The 21,209-nt window shown below is 44.2% G+C and overlaps 1 protein-coding gene across 2 annotated transcripts in view; it reads left to right on the top strand.

The window, feature by feature from the left end:
* The window catches only part of ADARB2 (adenosine deaminase, RNA specific B2 (inactive)), a 325,694-nt gene extending 304,851 nt beyond the window's left edge, over nucleotides 1–20,843 (top strand). For both annotated transcript variants that reach the window (XM_026069275.1, XM_026069276.1), the window contains 3 exons: nucleotides 8,952–9,133; nucleotides 17,084–17,262; nucleotides 20,667–20,843. In XM_026069275.1, the coding sequence (XP_025925060.1) occupies nucleotides 8,952–9,133; nucleotides 17,084–17,262; nucleotides 20,667–20,843 (538 nt within the window). The remainder of the gene's footprint in view (nucleotides 1–8,951; nucleotides 9,134–17,083; nucleotides 17,263–20,666) is intronic.
* The last annotated feature ends 366 nt before the right edge of the window (nucleotides 20,844–21,209 follow it).

Raw genomic sequence — 21,209 nt, 5'->3', positions numbered from 1 at the left:
GGGGGAAGCAACGTTTGTGGAAAAGGTGGTGATGTTGTAACTGGCACTGCAAACATGTCAGAAGTTGGGAGATTTGTGTGTGGCACTGCACTGAGATAAACAGCAAGGTCATTTGCAGAGTAAATGGCCATGCATGAAATAAATAAGGGCTCTGGTGGGAAATCCTAAAGAGTTTCTGTGGCAAGAGCAGCACAAGCCTCTGGCAAAATCACCAGCTCCCAAAAGCCATAGAATTTCAATATTTCAGTATACCTTCAGTATTAGGGTTTTCTTATTTAACAAGGCAGTTCAGCGGCCCCAAATGCAGCTGGCCTTTCCTGCTGCATCTCCTTGACAAGGTCCCAGCCCTACATGTCTCCCAGCAGACCTCCCAGCTGATGCCATGCACGACTTCCAAGTGCCATCTGCGTCTTGGGCATTTCTGAGTAAAGTGTTCTGGGACAGGAGAAAAGAGTAGATGAACCGCTGAATTAAAAGCTAAAGAGAAAAGACTGAGAAAGCACAGAGATTCAGAAATGAATGAAGGTTAGAGCTTCAAGGAGGAGGGAATGATCATTGCCAAAAAAGGGGAAGGATGAAGGTAGAAAATGACCATAGAAGAGGTTGTTTATGGTTTTGGTGCAAACAGCTCCAGTAAATAGAAGTGATGGAAACCAGACAAGAGGGACCCGAAGAGGGATTTGGGGGGACAAAAATTCAGAGTTAATAGAGAGCATGGAGATAACTATGAAAACCTCTTTTCACGTGGGAGACAAAGAAAGGCAAATGGAGTAAAGTGGCCATCGCCATGGCATGTGGCACAGGGAAAGGTCTGAAAGCTGTCAGAGCAAGTGCCCAAGGCTTTCTATCAGGGTCCCAACCCCAGCTGCATTTGCAGTTCACAACTCCCCCTTCCTTCCACCCGCCCAGTCACATTATGAGACACGGATTTTATTTCCACCAGGCTTCTAACTACATATATTTGTGTCACAACCTCAGTTGGGTTGATAGGTTCTAGTTTGAAAATCACTGTACTAGGGAAAACAAAGTATGAATACCACAGGAAAGGTCCGCAAAAAGATCTTTTTCATGGTAGAAAATAAGCAATCCTCTCAGGTCAAGCCACTGGTGACTATGTTGCCAGTGATTTTTGGCTGATACGAATTTTTTGTAGAGATTAGCAAAGAGTGGAGAGAAGAGGTTTGGATATGATGGCTTCAAAAAGATTAATACCAAATTTCAGTTTACCATATTAAATATGACCTATGAACAACTTCTGTCCTACCCATAAGGGGAAGAAGTCCAAGGTTTCTTTGCCTCACCTTTTTTTCACCCCACGTGGGACTGTTTTCTGCCTTCTTCATCTATGAACATAGAAAGTACAGATGAGAAAGGAGTTCAGTGAATGAGGAGACCGGTGTGTTAATGCCCTTTTCCCTCTCCCTTCCCTCAGTAGAAAGTTCAGTCGGTGGCTCTTGTGCTRTACTTCAGAGCTCCAAATATGTGCTCTAACACATAGATGGTTCACCCTTCACGTGTGTGGAGGACAAAAGAATCTGGTTTCACATCATCTGGACTTGTCTTGCAATGGAAAGAAAAATCCAAAGTTGAATTCATGTTTGTATAACTTAGATTTGACGAAAATCTCACTTGTATGCTTTGGATTTTATTGCTTGTAAAAGTCCCTCAGGAGCACAGGGCTATTAGAGAATGTTTCCTCTTGAGAACCTAACCAGTAGCTGCTAAAATATACATCATTTTGCATTATTTGCAAAGGACGTTACTATCAGAATATCAAAGATCCAAGAATGGAAAGAGTTACTCAGAAGAGCAAATAATTTTCTGTAAATCATACATCTAACAATTTATGTTCTTTCCTGCTCACAGGATAGCCACTAGCAATGAGTGGTTTAATCAGATTTATTTGTTATTCAAAGGCATTTAGCAATTTTTATTACTATCACCACAAGTTCTCTATGAGAATTTGATGCTTGGTATGCATTATTTGGGCTCTGTTACTTTGTGGAGATTGCAGGATAAACAGCCTGGTATCATACCTATTCCCTTACTGAATTAAAGCAAACACTTCTGGCATGAATACTCATGTTATTTGGCTCAGGCAGGGAATCACTAGGTGAAATTCAGCAATTTTATTATAAAGGAGGTCAGACTAGATCTTGGTGGTTCCTTCTGGCTTTAAAAATCTATGCATTTATATGTGCAAATTTAAAGTTTGGGCTCTGTGAATCCCCAAATAACCTACCCTAAGAGAGTGTTAGCTTTCACACTCACAAGTTCTGAGAGTCTCACTGTGTAGCTGAAGTGAGTTCAGTCTTTTAGTGCTRTAGATTTTAGGATCAAACCACATGTTTTAGACATGAAGTTCATTGATTACATTAACACCTAAGACTGACTTTCGTCTTCCTCTGTAATGTCTTAACATTGTACGCATTTGGGCAAAAAGCAGCAATAGCCTGAGCAAAATAATTTTGAAAATGATCAACAGTTTAGGGAAAAAATGTGTCATTTAACATTTTCTGGATGCTAACCTGAACCTATATTAAGGCCTTGATCTCAACAGAGACRTCCTTGGTCAGAATAACAGTCCTAAAAGCATTCAGGTTTTTTGTGACAACAAACAGGAGCAACTTGTAGATTTGCTTATTAATAGATCAGGGCAAGGTTAATGTTGCTTTTGGTGGAAGTTTCTACAGTTGCAGTCCAGGAGCAAACAAATTTTTGAAAGAARACTGACTTATGTATACAYGCACATGCACACACACAAACACAAAAGTTTAGTTAAAGACGAGGATTTCTCTAGAGTTCAATTCCTCTTTGAGGACCTAAATGCACTGACCAAACATTAAGGAAGTTCAGCGCTAAATTCACAGACTCAGATGTGGGGACACGTTCAGCCCAGCAAGGGCTGCGAGGCAACATGCACTCACGCAGGACCCTCCAACTCCTGCAGGCACTGGTGGGCCTCACATAAATAAATAAATGCATACATGTATAAAATAAGAATTTCCAAATGCTTCTCCTTCTTATTCCTGTAGCAAAAGAAATACAAAAGACTGGGCAAAATATTAAAAAACAATACATTTCCCTTACTCAGTTTCCTCACTGCTCTGGACAGACTTTTTGTCCAAAATCAGAGTCTACCAATAGTCCATAAACCTTCTTCCCTTCCATAAACTTTGTCCTCTGACTCATGGAAGCACCATCTCTGCTTCCTCTGACAGAGCTCACTCCTTAGTCCCGCCATGCCCCACTTTAACAACATGTACCACCTCTCCTCCTTTTCTGCACAAAGCCTCTCGTTCATGCTCCAGGCTCTTCGAGTTTATACATCTCATCACAAGACCTGGCTCCCTTCTTCTTCCAAGCAGAGAAATTGGAGGAATTGGTCCTCCCAGCATCAGCCAATCCATAATAGCAGAGTGTTTCCACCTGAACAGCTGCACATAAAAGTTTAATGAATGCCACCACTCGTGTTTTGGCAGATAAGTGAAATAGTGCTGGGAGCACATGGTGGAGGCCACTGGGGGTTTCCACAGTACGGCGCTCTCATAGCATAAACCAGCACTCCCAAATCATACACGGCTGCGGCACCTCCACTGCCTCTACCTGCAAATTATTTTGAGTATCTCAATCCAACCATTCTGTGCTAAGGTTAATTTTTAAAAAGCAGTTCTTATCTAGGTGTCTCACTGGAGACCAAGTTCTGCAACATACTGCTTTTCCCCAAGAACCTCTTCCTTGATACACCTAAACAAGGGGATTGGAGAGCTTAAGCTATGGCAGAGCACGTTTGTGCTCTCTGGATAGCCACCTGATATATTTACTTGGGAGAAATGCCAGCTTTCTGCGCATCAAACTTGCAGCTACACAAACTTGTAAATGCATGAGGTGTATTCCCTTATCCACTTTCAGACAGGGGCATTTGCAGCTTCCCTCGCAGGGTGCGGGCTTGAGGAATGTACTTACCCAGAATTTGGGGGGGAACAGCCCCCACAGACACTGTCTTTGTGTAGCAAATACAAGCTAGAATTCAGTGTGTATTTTGTTCACTCTGGCCTTAAAATTGTTTTCTTCCTACAGCTTCTCAAAAGGTCACCTTTAAAAGACTGTGTATTTTTTTTTTGCCACCAGGTTAATGGTCATCCACTTCCTTGTACTCCACAAAAACAGTGCCATTAAGCCCAGAGGCTAAATAAGAGTTAGAACATCTAAATTATACCTCACCTGTAAAATGGCAGAAACAGGAACAAAGGACCTCCAAGCTGCACATTACCGCACTGGCAGTCTATTCTTGTCCCATGGCTAAGGTTTGTGGGGCTTGGGCCCATAAGCTAGAAAATAGGAAGGAATCTGTATCGCAAGTACGTTCAGAATATTGCAAGGTAATGTGGTCTTAAAGCACTGTTTCAGGATTTAGCCATAGGAATCTGAAATAGCACTCTACAAGATCATTTGGGCACATTAAGCTATATTTAAATGTAGCATATAAAAATGAAAGACTAAAACTCAGTGTTAGAAACTGGCTTTCTTAGATCTATTTTAGTGTTAGCCTGCCAACCAGAGCCATTGTTAAAAGGGGACTGAGCCTGACAAGGTAACTCTTAAGAAAAGCTACTTCAAAGGCTGCATATTAATGTAAATGAAAATCAATTAACACAGCTAGATCTTCAACTAGGAATGATTTGTGCACATGATTTGTAATTCCCTCTCTTAACCCCTTTCTGTGTGACCGAGATTTCAATTTCAATCTTTCACCACAAGGTATATTCCAGAAAACATATATAAACCACCTACTGCTAAAATACAGATCAGAAACTAATGCACTAGTTCCAGTTTCCAAACCAATAATAGCTAAACAGTCATATAAATAGGAACACCACAGGTGTTCTGCTGAGCACAGACCACCATGAATAACAATTTATATAGTGTGAAGCACAGAAGGAATTACCGGTAATAGAATCTGGGGTACAGCAGGCTAACGACACACTAAGCAACAAGACCTAAAGCTATTAATAATGATAAAAAGTGCATCTTTTATAAAAAGCCTTAACAAAATAAGCTTTGAAATTCATTAGCAGTATTTTTTTAACAGGCGAGGTTTCCAAAGGTCTGTAAGAGACACTTCAGTCCCACCGAGCTTCAATGCCGCATGGACACAGTTCCCCAAAATGTTTTGAAAGCATCAGTGCAAATTCCTCCATATCTCAGTTTTGAAGGGATTTGGGGGCAGGAGCTTATGAACGTTTGCTTTGAATAACGCCACATGCTCTCAGCCCCTGGAAATAACGCGCGAATGGACTCACGGATGTGGCGCTGCCGGTCACATCAGCGCCGCTAGGGCTGTGCCACATCCCGGCTCCGGGCCAGCACCGGCACTGCAAGGAGCGAGGCTGCCACCCTTTACACCAGTTTGCCCCGGAGCCCCTTTCTCAACACGCTCAGTATTTTTATTGTCTGCGGTTCGGTTGGATTCAGCCGGGGATTCGGCTCGCGTGGCGAGCTGGCGGTGGCGGCAGGCGAGCAAGGAGGCTGCAGCGTGTCTCTTCCTCCCCGAACGCCTCTCCCGGGGTGCCCGGCTGCGAGGGGTGCTCGGGAGCCCGCGGCGCGTCCCGGCCAGGGAAAACATGTCATCTCATTAAAGAAAGGCTGCCTGCTCCAGGACGCCTTCCAGTTCATCGCTGGCATTTCGGTGATTGACAAACAGGCAAAAATATATTTATCTAAGGATTATCTATATTGAAAACTGGATGTGGGATTTTGTCTTTGTAAACAGTGCAGTAATATCTGCTGTTTGAACAAAATGAAGGGTATTCTTTCCTTCCATTTAAAGCACCAAAAGCTCCTGTATTTGCGGAATGAGGGGAGACATTTGGTTTTATTGATCCTGCTGGCTGAAGATGATTTGGATTTTTTTGAAAAGATCTGTGACTAAGGGAGCAGTGGGTTGATTTTCTCTTTATTGGAAGGGTTATTAAGAAGTGCACGGCATATAAGTTATTAGAGAGATGCTTGCCCTTGAAAACAGCCCTTGCACAATTAGGAAAAATCCAGAATGATCCAGCATATTTCTTCATAGTGAGAAAAGTCACTTTGATATATTGAGGGCCCAAAATGTAACACTGCATTTGCTCTGAATAATAATTGTATTTTGAAAAGCTACATTTGAAGCGAGCACTTTTTTACAGATGGGAACACAGCTACTTTCATGCACCTAAATTAGGCGACAGAGAAATAGCTCCTTCAGAAATGAACGCTCTTATTGATAGTTTTGCTGTTGCTGCGAGCGATATCATTCCCTATCATCCACCTATAAATAATCCCATAGGTGCTTAATTATCAAAGGGCTGAGCTGGTCGTTACAGCCAAGTGCATTATCCATGTGGGTGAGTCAAGGGATAAAAAGTAGACAGGATAAAAGACCTTCCCCCAAATAATTGTCAATTAAATCTATTGTTTACACAAAATAATGAAGTGGCAGCCCTCTAGAGTAGGTCTCTTTATCCACAGAGCAAAGGCAGAATGAGTAAGACGGTGGGAATTTCCCCCATCTGTGATTTCCAAATCTAACTCCATTGACATCTGAATCCCTTTTTACACTAGGATGAACAAGTTCAGAATTAGGCAGAGAAATATCGTTAAAGGAGAAGCAGGTTTCTTGCAAAGAATTTAAATAAAATAATCATTATTACTTCATAATTTATGATCTGAACACAATCCCTATTTTTGTAAATAAAGCTCAGATGATTTCTTATGTGCGCATATTGCTAAAATTTCAGTACTATTGAACATATGTTTTTTTTTGTTTATCTGATTTTTTTATTTTCTTTCAATCAAATATACAACTTTTTTTTTTAAGGAAATGTGAAATGTTGAAAACAACACTGAGATCTTACAAGTTTCCACCTGGACAAAGATATCATTCTCTAATTTTTTTACTCAGCTTAGAAGCTCATCTGAAGCATAGTGCTGTTCGCTGAACTCATCTCTATTTCTTAAGCTTGGATTATTAATTTTGCATCCTGATAAGATATTTATGCAAAGAGGCAGCTAGTTCTTTCCTTTAAAAGTGATATTATTTGCAGGGATGACCACACTTTTTTTCCCCAAATGAAGTTATGCAAATCTGATCAACTAAAGTAAATGTTTCATAAAACCAATGACTGTTTAAATTGTGGGACTAAATTGTTTGTATATAAATATTACCTTTTATATTCCATTTGAGTTTTATGTAGATGAACACATTACTTTAATGACCTGCATTTACAGAGGGAGACAGGGAGAGCCTGACTCTGAAATCCTCAGCAGCCAGATGGCTGCCTTTTCTTGCATGAGATTAAAAGATGTTTCTCATTCACAGCCCTGCTTCGGAGGCAAATTAATATAGCCAGCTAAATTGCTTGTGTTTTTGGAATAAAATTTAAAGAGAACTTTTTAAAGCAATTGGTGTCACAGGTTCCTAGAGCAGATTGCTCTCCAGGTACAGCATGCTGGTTTTAAACATTCAGTAATTAATGGAAAGTATTCCGTGTTAATTGACTGCTTCAGGAAAGGGAAATATAATGACTCCTTATTAATCATGAAAAGAGACATACAGCACGGAGGCACTGCAATAATTGCGCTAACGGTTGAGAAATGTTAATTAATGAAAAGAACAATGATGTAAGAAATTAGCTACATAATGCTTGCTGCTGGTGGAGACTGTGCTTTAAACACATTATTTAGCATGGCAGCCACTGGATGGTGCCTTAAATAGCAGGCACCTCTTACCCTCTTCTTCAGTCAGCTACAGAGACCCAAATGTTGCCAGTGTTTTGTTTTTTAATGAGCCAAGATATGCTCTGCAAAATTACATTTTTCCAAAGAGTTTTCAGTTTGAACTCCTGACCTCAAAACTATTCAAACAGATTGACAGTGTTCAACTTATATAAAAATATTATTCAAATATAAGAGAGCATGTGAGCATTTGTTTGGTGGAGAACAACTTTTTGTTAGATGGGCTGAGCTAGATAGGTTTGCTAGAGAAGATAGCTTAGAACCAGCATTCAGTCATATTTGTGCCTAGCTTTATGTAAAAATTCATAGGATATTAAAAATGCAGAACAGTTCTGGCAACTAATCCAAGAGAAGTAGTAAGCAGCCCACAATCGTTAATGGATTGAAGGCCCCAAAGGTTTTCACCATCACTCTGTCGAACCTTTGAGACAACAAGGTGAGACATATTCATCAGTCTGAACACTTTCAAGTGGGCCAAATTATTTGTTACAAATAAATTGCCTAAAAGTGTAGTTCTTTTTTTTTCCCCTCTCTCTTTTCAGGAACAGGATTTGATTTTTATGGATGTCTTCATATTTGCATGGTAGTTTTTGCAAGGAAATGTCAGCCTTTGAGGTTTCTGCAATTATTCACAATTTTTTGGCAGTGTTATTGGTCACCTAAGTCACATGGCATTTTGCCTCTATGACAAGAGGACAGGAGATTTTTAAAATTAGACAAACTTTTATGACAAATAGTAAATAAAAGCAGAATAACAAAAGCCCTCACACTGCAGGTGTCAGAAAAAAAATAAAAATTCTGCTAAAGACTTGTGCTAAATGAACTTTCATCAAACCAAACTGCTTTTACCAAGAATAGCTCTCAATAGGAGGCCTCCATTTACACAAGAGAGGAATAAGTCCCTTAAGTCAGTGGTGTCACAATAATCTAAAACCATTGTATAGGAATCAGGCCTACAGGTGTATAATAAAATAATCTGACAGCACAGTACTTCGTGCACCACAGTGCTAACGCAGCCTTTTGCTGGAATAGCCCAAACAAATCCAAAGCCGGAGGGAGGCTCGGTCAGGACTGATGAAGTGAATCCTGCTGGAAGCGGCTGATGCAGGGACAGGCATGTCTTATGGCCTTTCTTTCCTGCGCCCATGTGTTTTATCGCTCCTGAATTTCTTTTCCAGATGGAATATCCTTGGGCTTCAAGGTGCTCTCCTCAGCTCCTTCATCGAGCCCACGTACTTGCACAGCATCGTTGTGGGAAGCCTCTGTCACACTGGTCACCTTTCCAGGGTAATGACCCATAGGCTAGAAGACATTGGTCAGCTGCCAGCTTCATATCGGCGTAATCAGCTGCTTCTCAGTGGTAAGCACACACCTGCCTGAAAGACAAACGAACCCCTTTCCCATCACTAATTGTACCAGTCTCCAACAGGGAAGTTAGATTCTTGGTACTTGTTTACATCAAGTTTAGTATCTACCTCTAAACTGCATGGTTCTGTCTTTCATTCTCCTTTAGTAATAAAAATCTACAACATCCCCCACAACAGGTTGCAACCAATGTTGGCCCCCAAATAGGGGAATTCCTTTGATGCCAGTGAAGTTCAAGGGAATATTAGTGGGAAGAAATGGGAAGGACTCTTGACTTAGAGAGCAGTAGCCGTAGTGCCTAACTGAGGCACAGCTCTTCTCTTGTGAGTTACTGGAGTGTCAAGGTTCAGGTGTCTGCTTGTCTCCACCACCTTGTTTCTTCTCAGTTAGCACTGAGGGCTTTGCCACACACTCACTCAGTCAACAGTTGGGGCAGTTTAAGAGATTAACATTCAGCAACAACCACTCTTCTAGAGGTTGCCATCACTGCAGGAGGGATGATGGAGTTCAATATCTTTGAACTCCTCAGCTGCAGAGAAAAGACACTTCCTGAAGGCCATCAATTAGTGAAGCATTTCAGCAGTGTAAAAGTCTGTTCCTGTAAAGCATTTATGCACATGCTTAATTTTAACCATGTAGCCAGCATCCCTCAAAGTTGGTTGAAATCTAAAATGAATATGCATATGTAGGTGGTTTCCTGAATGGAGACAGAGTATTAAATGAGGAGTTTTAGGCACCCAGACATGTCTGTTAGAAAAGTGGGCCATACACCTATATTACCACAGGAAAATTAAGGCCTTGAGTGGTTATAAAGGTTGCCAGTGATCAACTGGTAAGATATATACCAGAGACGGTAACTGAACCAAGGTGTGCTGGTTCCCAAAACACAAGTTAATCATTAGCCCATGCCTTTCTATATTCTGAAAAGTAAGAATTTGTAGAATAAAGAAACCAATGAGTTTAAATTCAGTTCCTCTTTTATATGCAATGAGCACAAAAAGATGTGAATATCAGCTGACAAGGAAAACTAGTGCTATACTAAGACTGCTCAAAGCAGAAAAAAAGTGTGAGACTAAGCAAAAGATTTGTAAAAAACAGGGAGGAAATTTTCAGTAAATTTTATCTTCTTCAGAAGAGTGCAACATTTACCCAAACCAGCCTGAGACTGTCTGACACCATACCACAATCATCTTTGCCCATTCTCTGTTTGTAAAAAGAAAAGGGCCTTTTTTCTACCCAAAGAATCACAAATGGCTTCTGTGGATATGTGAAASAAGTGCAAATGTGTTGCATTAATGTACTTAACACATTAAAAAATTGCCAAAGTGAATAAGGTTTATTTAATCCACTAAATAATTACTATGTGCACTAGAGAGTGACCAGATCATTTCAGAAGACTTCCAAAGAAAAGATAAAGACCCTAAAGGGATAATGCAAAACAGTGTCCAATAGCCACGGTAAAAGTGTTCTTCACTTACTCCACCACTTTGTCCCAACAATATCTTGCCCTTTTTTGCTTTTATCTCTTTCTGATCAGCCCTTATCAGACAATATTTCAGCATGAAAAACTTGGGGCACCAGGTTCAGGTGTTTACATAGAAGCTTTCTGTGAGTAAAGAATTAAGACTGATGGACAAGTATGAAGAAAAAGGAGATTTTCTTCTCTTACTGCTGCCTTCTCCAAAACAAAAAAGTTGACTGTTGTAATAAGAGGCAGGAAGATGGTGGAGAGTTTCTCCTTTGGCACTGTGCTCCTCTTAACGCTCAGCAAGCTCTTATGTTTCTATATTCCCAGCCTCACTCCATAAGGCAGTCCATTTCCCCTTCGCTCACTTCTTCCCACTCAAGCCATTCCCTTCAAATACATCTGCTATACACCCAGATTTTCTGAAGCACGTCTCTTTTTCTGCCAGAAAGTGCTGTCCCACATGAAACATGAAGATTTTCTGCATGTGCTCAGGATTTCTGGACCTGCAGCTCAGTAGCTTCAAGTAGGCTGCCGGGACCAGGAATACCAGAAATCTCCAGAGTGTGTGTGTGTCTCTGCACAGTAATGCCCAACGAGTCCACCCCATGTGGGTCCCTGTGCACACGCTGGCTGCGGGCAGTGCACAAGCAGCAACGTTGACATGTTAACATCCGTCACGGTGCACCCACCACACTGCACAGGCACCATGCTGTCTTCAGGGCAGTCGTAGGCAGAAGCGTACCCTGGAGTCCAACAGCTGCCTCACAGGCCATTTCACAGAGCAGCCACATTTTTTTTCTGCTTAGGCTGAAAAACCTTCTACTTTCCATCCACCAGAGCAAACCTGTCCACCCTGAGCTCTCTCCATGCAGTACTTCCCAGCCCAGCGAGCACACGAATGTGCTCAGCCAGGAGAACCAGCCCCTTGCAGCCTAGCCCCATGCATGCAACCCATCTTCAGTACCCTTACTCAGAGCCCCTGCTSATTCACTAGTTGCTAGCAATCACGTACAGAGCAGATAGGCAAAAGAGAAGGGCTGTTTGTTTATGCCAGAGGCCCTGCCTTCTTGGAAGACTGTGGAGAGGCATTGCTGTCTGCTGAGGCTGCTCCCCATGGTGTGTGCAGCCCTAGCAGTCCCTGGGCACGAGCGTAGGCAGGGGAAGATTTCTGCCCCCGTGTTTCACTAGGTGCACCGCACCATCATTCTATTACAAGCACAGTGTGGTCCCACCAGTCCAGCAGGAAGCAGCTCAGGGGTTTCCAGATATCTTTCAGGCTGCTCTTACTGCTGCCACTTCTTCATCCCAGCCTCTCTCCCTGCCCCAGGTCTTTGGACGTTTCTTTCCCATGCCTCCAACACCTGCTTCCTTAACCCCCCAGCCAGGCAGCAGCCATCTGGCTGCATCCCAGGAAAGTCCCACCATGTGTTTCCTCACAAGGATTGTGAGTGTTAATGACCTTCAGCTCTGCACAGGATCAGACCCTTATTTGATTCTCAGACTCTTGACGGTTGTTCTTCAAGAGGAGTCGCTGAGACAATACGATGTCAGGGATACAGAGATGAGAGGTGACGATGCCTCAGTGGAGTACATCATTACTGTTCACAGAGTCCTTAAGGTTCCTAAGTTGAGAGAGTACTGTTTTTTATCTATTTCATGTTCTTTTTCTTTACTTTTTTTATTTGTCCTTGTGACAAAATTAGTTTGGCTAAGGAAGGAGTGATAGTTTAGCCACCGGGGAAATTCTCAGGTTCTGTGTGGTTTAGCACATACAGTGCATGTATGTTTTACAAGGTGAGTAGGTCAAAAGGCTTATCCTTTTTTGAACAGCTTATCTCCATTTTTAACTCTTCAGTGCAGCCAGCCAAAGAGAAAAGACTGTGCAAGTATCTAATGCAAGTATCTGGGAAACTCAGCACTCCAAACTCCTCCTCCTCTGCCTACCATGGTGCACCCTGTCCCTCACACAACTCCCCCTCCTCCTCTTCGTCCCGCACACTCATCATGGGATGGAGGAAGGGACCCACAGCCAGCCAGGAGAATCTCCCCATTTCCCAAACCTGGCTGTTACTTTGGCAATGCACCTCTGCTTACCAGAGGCCTCTAGGTCTCCCACTGGGGCGCTTGACGGCATCCTGTGTGGTTTCTACCTGCCCTATAGCATCATATGACTACCTACTTCACCAGCATACATAAGACCAAAATCACAGCCACTTTCATGGCGTCTCCACAGGGTGCAGGGAAACCCACTTGAACAGAAAACACAGTAAGATATTTAATAAGGGATATAACCACAGTGCAGTTATTGCTATGCTGGCACTGCACAGGAGCCTAATGGCTCATATCTGGCCCCAAGCACATATCTATGTCCATGAGTTGTTGTCAGAGATTTCAAAGAAGTTAAAAATTCATCAAAGGGGCCCTGGTGTCACTTTAAATATCTGCTTGTTTCCTAGCTGGCTTCTTCCTTCTCTGAGACTTTTGCTTGGAAAACTTCCTCTTTGCTTTCCGTTCTGTTTGTGGGTTTTCTTTGAGCGAGGAGAAGCAGTGGGAGGAATCTGCCTCCCTCCGTCTACGTTGTTTTCATCTCTCAAGCCATTATTTGTAATCTTCCCTCCCCCACACATCCRAGGGAGCCAGTCCTGCAGCCCCGACTAAAACTTAAGTTGCTGAGGTTTGCGCTGCTTTTCTCTTACCTGGAAAACTCTGCCGACAGCATGTTCGGTGACTGACGAAATGGGCACCCAGCAAAAGCCACGCAGAATTCGTTAAAGCCCAAACCACAGTAACCTCGACCAGGCAACCCCACCTTCCAGATTCCTCCCGGGGATCAAACGAGCGAGGGATTTTAAATTGCAGGCGTCCGTCCGATACAAGGATGCCAATTATTTCTGTTACCTCGTCAATGCAGTGCACGTGCTTCAACGGAGAGGAGAGTCACAGTGTGGGATGAGAGATCCTGAGATAACTCCTTGGCCCCACAGAAAAATGGTCAGTGAGATTTTCCACTCACACCAGTCTCAGACAGATGAAAATCCATTCTTTCACTGGGATTACGCTTGGGTGGGTTTTTTAGAAGAGAGAAAAGCCCTATGTCATTTTTATTTCCTTTTCTCTTAAGACCAAAGCTATTCTGAAGGGTATCCTAAAGAGGCACAAGGTTTTGCTAGGAGAAGGGGGAGAATGGGGACAGGTTTTGGTTTATATCCCAGAATACTCAAATTTATATCATTTATACAAAGACTTTTTTTTTTCCTTTCAGTTTCTACAGTCTCTTATTGTTTACTTTATTATGTCATTTTCAAGCAGGATATTTTACATAAAGGAGAGAAAATTATCTTGATTATTTGGGAGTTACCTTTTAAATAAAGTCAGAACAATTATCCTTCAGGAGAAAAATATTTTAAAAATGATTAAAAAGAATCAAAAACCATAATAATCAGAGAATATATCCAGGCTCACCCTCCCATTTGATTGTCACAAGTCTCACAGTGTGTTCTTTTAAGCATCTGCCCTTGCATTCAGAAAAATGATGTGAAAATACCTTCTATTTATGTAAATATGTATATTTATATATGATAGCTGAGAAAAGAAAGCATGAAAGCCTAACCTGCACAGACATTGGGGCAAGTTTGCGGGTCTTGCCAACGTCCTCTGTAAGCATCTGCCTCAGGCAGCAGGCCAGCCCGTGGGACCGGGGAAGGGGCTCATCGTCCCCCTAGGAAGGCGCCAGGGCTCATGAACAGGTGCAGTTTCTCTCTTGCCCCTCTCTCGATGCTACTGTGATACCCTGAGAGAGAGAGAGAGAGAGAGAGAGAGAGAGCAAGCTTCTCTCTGGAAAAAGCCAGCAGAGAGGTTTTTCTGGTTTCCAGATCAAATCTCTGGTTTCTCCCCCTTCTCTTGCATCTCCTGCATGCCGTGGGAAGGGAGAGGACACTCTCTCCTGGTTCCCAGACTGAATCACTGGTAGCAGCAGACTATCATTTATTAATTAAATAACCCTGCAGGACTTCTCTCCCTCAGTCAGCGCAGACGATCATCCCAGGGGACAGCGTGACGCAAGTGYGGCCGCTCTGGCAGCAGGCAAGGGTGGCCCATGTGCCACGCGGACATGCCCCTGCCTTGCCCTGGTTGTCCCTTCACCCAGCCCCTGCACGGCTTGCACACGGATGTGAGCTGCTCGCTGCCACAAGGATCGCCCGGGTGCGCTGCAGTGCCTTTCCTTGGAATGGTTAATGGTCATCTACATGCGCGAAGGTCCTGTCAGTTCAATTCCCATTTCTTCTTTTCCCCTGGTCAGTGTATTTGCAGCATTTTTATTGATTTAATGACCTATGGCATCTTTGCAAGGCAGGAATTATCTGAGTGCTGTATTTTTTGGCACTCAGCCTTTTAAGCTTTTGGGTGCTTGACAGAGATTGGTGCATAGTGTCAAACAGCAGATTCTGATCTGTTTGCATCTTGTTCAGTATAGAGGTATTTGAATAGCACCAGAGAGCTATCTGATTTTCAAGCTTTCAGTTTCTGTTCTGTTGCCTAGGTGAGCTGGAGTTTAGATGCAGACTGATCTGTTATCTCAGAAAAAAAGAATTGAAAGAGGTGTTAATATGACATGAATGTGTTTACAAATCCTGGGTGAGGTTATGACTTAACCATAATTCTGCTCTACACACTGTAGTGAGTTCTCTTGCATTGACCGAGACCACTTCTCTGGTGCAAGCTTTGCCAAAACTACAAAGTGTTTCGTYGTCATATTATTTTTTTCCTTTAATGGCCACTTTTCTCTCTCTGTGGGTGCTCAGTCTCACTTCCCCATGGTTCTCATGCCTGCCTCTCAGTGCAGAGCAGACCATGCTGGGAGTTGTCTGCAGCAGAAAGAGAGCATCCTTCTCCCACGTTAATTCCCATGCTCCAGCGCATCCCCACAAGGCCATCTTCTCCTGAAGACGAGGTGCTGCACAGCCCTTCACCTTTCCCATGATCTCACCCGGCTCGCTCTGTTGCAATCCACCAAGGAACAATAAAAGCGGTTTGCCATCAAGCTGTGAAAGCAATGAGATGTTATCTGGAGCTCAGCTCTAGCCAGGGACTCACGGCAGGACGGGCTAATAGTCTGCCTGGGCTGCCATTTGGAAACAGAGTCAATCCTGGCCTCCGCTCTGCAACTGGCCGGCTCTGCCAGGCAGCTCCTGCCCAGCAGGGCAGTCCCAAGCTGCCAGTTCACCAGGGTGGTGCCTCTTTTTGTCCAGGTTTCGGGGCTAGTGGCATGCATAGTAAATTAGTAGAGAGGGAATCAACAGCTGGATCCAGACACGTCATCAAATGCCCACATTTTCTGAAATATTCAGACTGCTTCAGGTTACCCTGTCTTTTCCAGGTTGGGAAGCTCCAAATGTTGGTTCTCTGCTCCCAAAAGCACTAATGCCCACTCTGGCATTCATCCTGTGCTGGAAAACAAACTAGCCGTTTTCTTTGTTACTCTTACTTCCTTGCAAAGACTCATCTTTCCCTGGTTCCAGGTACAAGAGGAAGGAAAGAAAGGGGAATCACAGAAAGGTGGAACTCTGCTAAACAGTTGTAGTTAAGAAGGGATAGGAATTTACCTGATCGTACATCTCACTCAGGTACACATCTACATCTGACCTTGCAGTCCTGACCTCCCTTCAGAGTCAAGGGAGATCTGGACCATGTAGGCAGTGGACTCCAGGGCAAGATTCAGACATCTAAAACTGGCCAAGTGAATGACATGAAGGGAACCCCAGGTGACTGAAGATGTCATCACTGTAGCTGTCTAAAGTAAGATGCATCCCACTCCATCTTATTCATCTCTGAAACATCGCCTTCAGGACACTAACTAGCTCTTTAAGAGGTTGATATATCCATTTAGGGTAGGAATCTGGCAGGTAGACACAAGGTGGGGAGCAGGAGTTTTCTGTTTAGGCCTCTGATATGTGCAAGTCCTTTATTAACTTAGATCTCAAAATCTGTTTTTGGTGATGCGTGTTTTGTAATTTCTTATCCCCCATTTACACTACCTAAGATCCAATTCCCATTGCAGTGAAGGCCCCAGCAGTTAATATCAGATAAATACACAGGGCCAGAGAAAGCTCACCATGAGGAACTCATGGCAAAAGCAGTTTGCTGCTTAGGTCCTTTTAAAGATAAGTTATCACATTAAAGCCTTTCCAAAAGATTTCACTCGGCAACTGTAACACTGCTGTCAATACCATGCAATACAATTTAATGGCTTTCTTTAGGCTAACAAAAGGTTCGCCTGCCAAGTGGAAAAAGATCTATAGGAATAGCTAAATTATGCCACTGAAAGGTGCTCAAACCAGTGGTGACATTGGCATCTGCAGTGCGCAGCAACGGTGCGTTCACCCAGAGGTATTTCATGTGCACGGAGACCTGCCGCGCTTTCGCTGCCTCTGAAAGTTGAGAGGGCTAGAAATTATGGGTCGCCTTCTCTCCTGACAGGGGTTAGTCACACCGAGGCTCGGCAGCCTGGAAAATCGCCTGGCTTCAGCACGAACTGGATTGCGGGGACCGCCGACCTGGAGGTGATCAACGCCACGACGGGCAAGCAGAACTGCGGGAGTCCCTCGCGGCTCTGCAAGCGCATGCTTTTTGCTCAGTGGGCAAAGCTTTACGGGAAGGTAGGCCTGGCGCAATGACAGACACTGTCTCCAGTCCCAAGGTGGGCTAATCCTTACCCAGGGACCGAGCCTTTTTTGACAATTTCCTGATGAAAGTGCCAAGTCCAGAGGTTTCCTGCATTCCCCCGGTGAAGACCAGGAGCAGGTGGAGGTTATTGGGTGCCGCGTGCCTGCGGGAGGTCAGCGCCGTAGCTGAGAGCACAGAGAAATCTAGCAGCAGAAATTCGTGCAGGTTTGAGGGGGAAATGGGCATTCTGGATATTCTTGCCAATTGGGGCCATTTTCAGACTGGCAATGAAATGCCATATAACCACAGTGGGGGATTTTTCCATGTGTCTCATTCCAAGTATCTGTTAGTTTCTGAGGGGAGTATCCAAATTGTCAGATCTTCAGGGTGTGAGGGTCATATTCGTCATTGCCTTTGAGGCACCTACCTCACTTCATTGCCTATACAGAGCTTTAGACTCCTAACTTAAAACTGCTCTGAATCTCTATGGAGTTAGCCAACTGAAGCAGATGCTGTGGATTGCCCCTTCCCCTCCTCTTCCCCGCTTCCCCGGCTGTGTCGTGTAATACCGATAAATCCATATAATGATAGAGCCGCTCTTCCCAAGGTAAGTTGCCAGGCGCTCTCACATTTCATGACACTCAGCAGTGGTACAATTTAATGGCATTAAAACTACAGGCTGTGCTTAATTAAAACAGTCAACATCCCTTGAGAGCCAGCCCAGCTGTCTCTAGGGAAAATGGCTATCAACTTCCCTTATTTGAAATGGCACCAAAGTCAATATACCCTCTTCACTGTTCACTCTTAACTTTATTCTTCCCACAGACAGGAGACAGTGGCAGGACGGATGGATGGCCAAAAACTACAAGGTGGAGCCTAGGGATGTAGGAAATGTAGGAAGAAACTTGGTGTGGAACAAGGAAACGAAAGTAAAAGGGTATGGGACAAGAAAGGAGAGCGAGAGGGAGTGGGAGTGGGAAGCAGTAGGCAGCCAACTCCTGCCAGGGGCTAGGTGAAAGCATGGGAAACCTTCCTCCGACTAACGAGCATGGAGCCAAGGAGATGGGGGTGTGAAACAGAAATGGGTCTAATGCAATAAGAATGGCTGCTTTCTGCATTCAGGCTCCAAAAACAGAAGACAGGGAAAGTGTATTTTCCAAAATGTTGACTCAGTGCTGCGATTTAAATGAATGGGATTTGGCAATCTAGCGGCTGGCAGATGGTCTCGGGCATTTTCCTCTCCTTATTCCCGRTTCTGGAGTCACCTCTGAGGAAGTGCTAGGGGAGAGAAGGACACAAATAACGAGGTGGCGAGCCAGACTCCACCACTTCCACAAGAAGCAGAAGGGAACATGTGAAGTGCCTCTCCAGCCTGCCTACTTTCACGGCTATAATATTATTTTGCTATAAGGAGGCCTGTCAAGAAATGTCCCCCAGTGTGTGTAGGATGGGAGAACAGGAGGACAATAAGCAAAGTTTTTATTTAGTACCAAAATCCTTATTCCTTTGGGGAAATGAGTGAAAAAGAACAAGGCAGAGTGATGCCAGGAAAGTCTGCAGCCACTTCCAGTGGGGAAGGCAAAGTCATTCGGGAAGGCAAAGGACAGATGGGGAGGGGCAGGTGTGAGGACAAGGCAACTGCGTTTAGGACAAGTCGGCCTGAGGAACGTGGCAATGCAAGGCAGGAGAGAGCCCCAAGGGGTGGTTCTGCTCTGCCAGAGACCTAAGTGAAGGAGGGTTCATCCATCCCCATCAGGGGCACGATTCAGCCTAACGGGGACCCTAACAGGCGCAGAAGTGACTAGCCTAGGCTTCGTGCCTTGGTGTCCATCACAGTTTGGTGGCGTAGGTCCCAGTCGCTGTTTGTTGTATGGCAGCTGGCACTGGCAGGGGAGCGAGAAGCACTCCTGCTGGGACCCAAACTGGAGGGATCCTCAAGGGAACAAATCCTGGGGCAAACTGGGCACTGGGGCAGAGCCCGCAGGGAAGCACAGGGCTGCGGCAAGGACAGCCAAACTGCGCCTAGCTCACACCGGAGATGGGAGCTAAGGCAGTGCAGGATGGGGTAAGCCTGCTGCTGAGCAGGGCACTTTGCCTTTGACAAGACAAAGTGTTCAGTAATGCCACCAGGAGACACTGCAGGATGAATTGCCAGATATTTGGGAAGGGTCTCCTTCCCTGGGGAATGAGCAGGCAGCTGGAGGGGAGCAGCCACTGGACATGTTAGCTGGTGACCCACTTACACCTGGGCTGGCAATGTCTCCCTCCCTTTTCTGGCTAAGGCTAATGCATCCCTGAGAGCCAATCTGTGGTGTATGCCCAGACAGCTCCACGCAAACCAGACCAGCTTGTTTCAGGTTGCAAGATAGCCGCTTCTCCGTAATCCATCTTTCAGTGTCTTTCCTTTTTAGAGAAGAGGAAAATAGCGTTGTTTACTCACAAAGACTGTGTTTTGAGGCTGTTTTTTCCTGTAGGGTGCTATTTCCCTGACTTGTAAGTGTTGGACTTTCACCTGTCTGCTTGCTATAAGGCATTTTCCAGACTTTGATTTCTTTCATATAATGTCAAAGCCTCGCTGCTGGTTTGACTGTGTTAAGACTTTGGCAGGTCAGAGAAGGTCATTTATTTAGTCCCTCTGCAAAACAAAAGGTGCTTCCTTGTGTATGTGTGCTCCGGGTGATTACCGGGCTGCAGACATGTGTCTTTGTCTCCCAAGACAGCTCCTGGCGGGCGTTTCAGGGTCCCTTCAGAGCTCTCTGCTTTATTGCACCAGCCGTGTTCCCTCCCGGCACGGTGGCTCCCGGGCTCCCGGGGCCCGCACGGATCCTGACGCTGGAGCTCTGCCTGATCCAGCACAGGTTCTGCAGCATTTCCGATGATAACAGATTTGGGAGGGAAAAGGGGAGGAGACCCTCTTCCTTTTGTCTCTTAGCATTTACTTTGACTGTCTGAAACACTGAGCAGCCCAGCTTCCCTGACTAAATTAAACACATTCTTTTAAGATTCCCAGAAAGGATTTTTCCTTTTTTTTTTTTCCCTAAAAACCACCTTAACTGAAAAGTCGATTTTTGCTTTTGTAAAGCACACCGTGATTTGCCATTGACCCTTGCTACTGCTTATGCCCACTTCAAGGCAAGGCTGTTTACCTCCTTCCTCCTTGCTTTCCTTCCACAATTTGCAAAACTGAAACAATGTCACAGGCATTCATTGCTTTGCGGGCTTTTTTTGTTAAACCAAAAGCAAACACACAAAGCACAGTGATCGTTTGCTTGTTGCTTATGAAATGTAGACAGGAAGATTATATGGCTACTGAAGCCTCCTGTTTCTTTTGGCTTGTTGGTTGATTTTTTATTATTATTTTATTTTTTTCCCCCCTTCCTTGATTTTTGTTCTGCAGCTGAGCACACGAATACCAAGCCATGGAGACATGCCACCAGTGTACAGCGAGGCAAAGCTGGTGGCTCAGACGTACCAGTCTGTCAAGCAGCAGCTGTTTAAAGCATTTCAGAAAGCAGGTCTGGGCACCTGGGTGAAGAAACCCCCAGAGCAAGATCAGTTTCTGCTAACTGTATAAATCACTTGACACCTTTGCTACATGACCGGATCGAATCAGCTGGCGAGAAGGCTAGGCAGCACATGTGAGCCGAGGGAACCGAAGCAGTTCAATATGTAATAGCAACTTCCATGGGAATATTTTCTTTTAATTCTGTACTGGAAATACATAAATATAAATGTGTCTGATTAATGCACTGAACTTGACTTTAGGAAACTGCTTTTCATGACCCCTTCCCAAGAACGTACCTGCCCAAATTATAAYACCACTCCCAGCAAAGGTTCTGCTTTTCGCTGCTTATTGCAACTGGTATTGCRGTTAATACAAGCAGCATCTTGATTTCAGATGCTGGCAGGCCACCTGTCTGTTTAAAAACAAACACAGTTT

Source organism: Apteryx rowi, unplaced genomic scaffold (genome assembly GCF_003343035.1).
Source record: "Apteryx rowi isolate R43461 unplaced genomic scaffold, aptRow1 scaffold_29, whole genome shotgun sequence".
Classification (NCBI taxonomy): Eukaryota; Metazoa; Chordata; class Aves; order Apterygiformes; family Apterygidae; genus Apteryx; species Apteryx rowi.
The sequence above is the reverse complement of the archived record's forward strand: the minus strand, read 5'-3'. Positions and strand labels throughout refer to the sequence as shown.